This window comes from Pterocles gutturalis, unplaced genomic scaffold (genome assembly GCF_000699245.1).
Source record: "Pterocles gutturalis isolate BGI_N339 unplaced genomic scaffold, ASM69924v1 scaffold5958, whole genome shotgun sequence".
Taxonomy (NCBI): Eukaryota; Metazoa; Chordata; class Aves; order Pterocliformes; family Pteroclidae; genus Pterocles; species Pterocles gutturalis.
In genome coordinates this window covers 37452-42901 of record NW_010123004.1, presented here as the reverse complement: position 1 = coordinate 42901, position 5450 = coordinate 37452, and the positions used below count along the sequence as shown (strand labels likewise).

General features: G+C 49.4%; 1 protein-coding gene across 1 annotated transcript in view; it reads left to right on the top strand.

Annotated features, from left to right (window-relative positions):
• Positions 1–285: 285 nt before the first annotated feature.
• Positions 286–5450, top strand: part of HSF1 (heat shock transcription factor 1) — a gene marked incomplete at its 3' end in the record, with an annotated part of 42612 nt that continues 37447 nt past the window's right edge. The window contains exons 1-2 of the mRNA XM_010077730.1: positions 286–520; positions 5272–5408. Of these exons, the coding sequence (XP_010076032.1) occupies positions 286–520; positions 5272–5408 (372 nt within the window). The remainder of the gene's footprint in view (positions 521–5271; positions 5409–5450) is intronic.

Sequence of the window (5450 nt, the reverse complement as noted above, 5' to 3'; positions counted from 1 at the left end):
CCTTCTCTTCTCCAGGCTGCACACCCCCAACTCTCTCAGCCTGTCCTCGCATGGGAGCTGGTCCAACCTCGCACCATCTCCATGGCCTCCTCTGGCCCCACTCCAACAGCTCCGTGTCTGTCCCGTGCTGAGGACCCCAGAGCTGGATGCAGCACTGCAGGGGGGGTCTCAGCAGAGTGGAGCAGAGGGGGACAATCCCCTCCCTCACGCTGCTGGGCTGATGGTGACAACTCCACACAAAGCTGGTAAATTACATTTTTACCTGCAGCTGAGGGACTCTGAGAGATGGGGCCGTTACTGATCCCACCCACAGCAGTGTGGAATTCTCTTTGGGAAACAAAAAGGCTTCTTCTCTCTTTCTGTGTAACGGTGTTTAATTATGCTTTCTTTTGTTTTGTTTTTTTTGGACAGAGTGGAAACAGCTTCCATGTGTTTGACCAAGGCCAATTTGCCAAGGAGGTGCTTCCAAAGTACTTCAAACACAACAACATGGCCAGCTTCGTCCGGCAGCTCAACATGTGTGAGTATCTCCTGGGCAGCTCGGAGCACAAAGCGTAAAGTTCGTCCTGAAATAAGGTTCCCCTCCTGTGCCCAGGTTTAATGTTGGGGACATCTCGTTGAGTTGGGAGGATTTGCTGGCTTTGCAGTCACTCAGGTTTTGGGGACCAGGTGGTGGTTTTAAGCTTGATCTTGTTCATTTTCCACTCACCTTCTTGAGGGGATGCTGCTGCCAGCGTTGTGTAGAGCCAGCACTGAATGAACTTGCTCTTCTAAACAGCAATTATTAAAAAAGTAATCCATAGGGTCATAGCAGAGTGAGGCTGGAGGGACCTCACAATCCGTTAGTCCAATCCTCGGTTCGAGGCAGGATCAACTACTTCTGTGTTGTTCCTGATCACTCCCCTCTCACCTATTTTTTCCAAGCCTCCAGCAATCAAAGTTCGTCAAGGAAATGCCCGTAAGTTTGTTAAGGAAATGCTGTGGGTGTGAGGATAGTGAAGCAGTGGAGTTGATTGCTGAATGTCTAACCCAAACCTTCCCAGCTACAGTTTAAATCCTCCGCTTCTTTCCTCTCTTCTGTGGCTATAAAGAGATTTAATTCTTTTCCCTTTCCGTCAGACCTTGTGTCTTTGAAAGCTTGATTTGGTTTTGAGTTTGGTTTTTTTTTTGCTTACACACATTTGTACGTGAAAAGCAGCACCTGCTTGCAGAGCTCTCTGAGAAGGGTCAGGAGTTCCCTGAAGATCAGGGAACACTCCATCTCCCATCCCATGAGGAGAGGGATGCCCAAAATCCCAAACCGTGCCAGGAGAACAGGGATGGCATTGAGCTACCTACATGTAATTAAACACGGGACAGCCAGACACCTCCAGAACATCGCTTCTCGCTGCTTTTTGCCTCGCTTGCAGTTTCTTTTGCGGGAGGACAGGCAGGACAGCAGGTAGGAAGGCTCAGCAAGCGGGGTGGGATGTCACCTGCAGGAGGACAGGCTCCTTCAGCTTTGCTTCTCGTCTCCAAACGACCTTTCCAGCTGCACTTCTGTCTATCCTGTCGCCACATCTGACTCGCATTCGGAGGGAGGAGGGTGATCATTCTCTCCAAAGCCCGTGTCTGCAGGTGTCATTGGTACTCACGTATCCTGGAGCGGTTTGGAATGGGATAAGCCTGAGCGTGAGCTTGGAAACCAAGGTGAAAGCTGCCTCTCTGGCTCACACCTGGGGGAATGCAAAGCAGAAAGCAAGGTGCCTGCTCTGCTCCCTCTCGGTGGATGTCGTGTTAAACAGGCAGCGGAATAACGTCACCCCAGGGGTCAGCTCCTCCTTTCAACAGGAGGGACACAGGAGCTGGAGCAGAACTGGGTGATGGGACAAAAGCACAACTGAGGGATAAGGTGTTCTTTTAAAAGGGGGGAAAAGAAGTGATAAATCTCCAAGACTAAGCTAAGACAGGGCTGAAACTTCTTTCTAACAACGCCTGTCCCAAGTGGTTCAATGCTTCTGGAAAAAAAAACCCATGTTCTAATCAGAAATGGAGCTGAGATTTTTTAGTTTTTAAGACCTCAGGAATCGGGTTCTCCAAACAAAATTCCTGCCCTTGAACAGACTTTTGGATCTTTTTGATGTGTTCAGGGACACTACCACGATAGCATGATGCAGTATTGAGACGATGGAAAATTCAGCTTCACGTCTTGTGCTAGAAAATGAGTAAATGTAACTTCCATCTTCAGGTGGTTATAACTTTTTGCTGCACTTTATCTGGTTTTTAGCACTGATCCTGTTCTTCCCAATCGGTGTTACGGGGCTTTGATTTACTCAAATTGTGAAAGGGATTTCTTAGCTCGCAACTGGTGGCAGCGTGAGGATTTCAATTTATTTCAGAGTTGAGTGACATGGGTTATGTATGTTCAAACTTGAAACTAAATTCAGAGTTTGTCCCTGTGCTACTTGTCCTGTTTGCTTGAAGAACAGGGATTGCTGAAGGATATGGAGGAAAGATGAAGATACCCGAAATGGAACATGAGTTTCTACGCTGGGGTTATTGGGACTTGCTTGTTTCTAGTACGGCTGTGCAGTTATTGCTGCACTTTTCTCAAATGGCTCATTTTTAGCCTGATTGTGTACTTCTGTGTTACCTGAAGTGCTGGATGCAGCACTGCGGGGGGGGGTCTCAGCAGAGTGGAGCAGAGGGGGCAATCCCCTCTCTCGCCCTGCTGCTCACGCTGCTGGTGATGCCTCCAGGACATGGGTGGTTTCTGGGCTGCCAGCGCACGTGGCTGGGTCACGTTGAGCTTCTCATCCCCCAAGACCCCCAAGTCCTTCTCCTGGGGGCTGCTCTCCATCCATTCTCCTCCCAGCCTGGGTTTGTGCTTGGGGTTGCCCTGACCCACATGCAGGACCTTGCGCTTGGCCTTGGGGAACTTAGAATCATAGAATCACAGAAAGGTTTGGGTTGGAAGGGACCTTAAAGATCGTTGAGTTCCAACCCCCTGCCATGGGCAGGGACACCTCCCACTAGCCCAGGTTGCTGCCCATGGCTGTCGGGTCGGAACTTGATGATCTTTAGGGTCCTTTCCAACTCTCATGAACTTCGTGAGGTTCGTACACACCCACCTCTCCAGCCTGTCCACATCACCTCTCCTCCTGCTCTGGCTTCTGTATGAGCAACTGGATCCCAGCTGGTGTTTCAGGTTGGGTATAGGGATGGAGAACTGTCCAAAGCATCTTCTGACTGAGTGTCTCCGTGCTACTGCTTCCCCAACCTCTACCGATCCACCAATATTCTTTTTCTCCATGCTCCCCCCCTTCTTTAATCCTCCTCTGACCCTGTGGATGTGGAAGGAAATGGAGAACTGCCTGACTGTGGAAATGCTCTGGGATTGATGGGCGCATTCGTCGCTGCTCTTTCCTGCCAGCTCACAGGGAACGTTCTGGGATTATCCCCGAGACGTTGCTTCACGGCAGTCTGCTCGGCTTCCTCCCCGTGCGCACGGAGCTGCCGTTACGGTTTGGCTGCGGGTCCTTGCGATAGGCAGCAGCATAAAGGATGCCTTTCATACACCTCTCACGTGGAGGTTAGATCGGGGATTAACTTTAATGCTCCAGATGTGGGCTGCAGAGAGCATTCCGATGTTATTAGAAAGGATGACATTTTCATTACCTTTCAACACGGGCTCTTTGAATAGCTGTGGGGCACACTCGCTGCTCCAGCACTGGGGCCTTGAGTTTTTAAGGATCACTTGAATAACCGAACACTGGCTAATATCACTACAATAAGGGGTAATTTCTCTAAATCACTTTCTGCTGCAAGTGCAGGAAGCTTTTTTTTTTTTTTGTAACCACAGCTGCGGTCTGAGCAGCTCACGTCACACTCTTCATTTGTCTGAGCGGTTTACAGAAATGCTCAGATCCAAAAATACTTTGATGCACTACACTCTGTTCCTGAGTGGCTTTTAGGTGGTTTAAGTACATGGGAAGACTTGAACTGTTGAGGAAGCCCTTTGCGGCGTGCCGTGCCTCTGCCGTCCCCCTGCCCTCCCCAGGCAGCGCAGGAATTGCACTGTCACCGTCGCCAGGAGGTCGAGTTGCTGTGGGAATTACAAAAAATTTGGGGAATTGTTTTGGGCCAGGATGTTTTTCATCGTCATGTATTACAATGAGAAAAACAGTGTGAATTTATATGTCTTAAAGTGGACTAAACAGGTTTAAAAGAGTTTTAGGTTTATTATGAAGGTGAGTAGATTGTGAATGTGAACGTCTGCTACAGCACTGCTCGCCCTGTCTGCAGAGAGCAGCAGAGACGGGCAGCTTTGCCATAGGGGTGTTGTGCACCTCCCTCCGCAGGAACTTTTCTGGAAAGGCTCTGAAGCCCTTGGGAAGTCGGTTACCTTCTGTGCCGTGAGGTCTCCTTTGCTATAAGGAAGTTCCTCCTTATTTCCCAGTTCAGGATCAGGGTGCCTGGAGTGTGCAGATTTATTGAAGGCATGCTGGCAGCAGCCATCTGCGTCGTGGGGTTGGGTCGCAGAGCCGGCACTGAAAATGAGAATGGGGGGGGCTTGGGAGCCCAATTAAATGCAGAAATAACTCATCTCCCATCCTGTGCTGGTGGACACTCTTGTAGTTTTGTTCCCAAAGCGTCCATATTGTCATTAGTGTGTGGGTTGATGGGCAGCCGTGCTTCATCTGCATTGTGCGTGTTGCTGAGTCCATAGCTCATTGCTCTCAAAGCCCATTTTATTCCCTGAATAAAAAAAAATCAGCCCTCTGGGATTGCCTGGAGCATGTGCGAAATGTTCAAGTTTCGGTGGTATCCTTGAAAAAAGTGTTGTTGAAATAGATGTCTTTCCTTGGCTTGCTCTGCATTGAGAAGGCGAGGAGCTGTTTGTTCCTATACTGGGCGAGGAGCTGTTTGTTCCTATACTGGGACGGTTCCCTGGGAGTGGGGGGCTTTGATGGGGACCTGCTGAGGTTAATGGGAGACTCTTGGTTTCATTCCAGAAATTCCAGCCTTTCTTCTTGCTCACCCATGCTATCAGCCAAGCGGCAGCATTACTTGGTCTTGTGAGAGCAGCACAAGGTGTTTTTCAGAATGATTCTAGGATGTGGAAGTGGATCCCTTCAATTTCAGGGAGGGTTTCTCGTCCCACGTGGCATTTTTAGGATGAGATCGGTTGGAAAGAAGTACCGCAGTGACGGAGCACTGGGTGTTTAAGCTGGTTTCTGCTTTCTCAAGTTCCTATTTAGCCTGTTAAGCTTTTCTCCCTTTGCTTTTCAGATGGCTTTCGGAAGGTTGTCCACATCGAGCAGGGAGGGTTGGTGAAGCCAGAGAAAGACGATACTGAATTCCAGCATCCGTACTTCATCCGAGGCCAGGAACGGCTCCTGGAGAACATCAAGAGGAAAGTCACCAGCGTAAGTGTATACGACAGATCTTGCTCTAGATCTGCTTCAAAC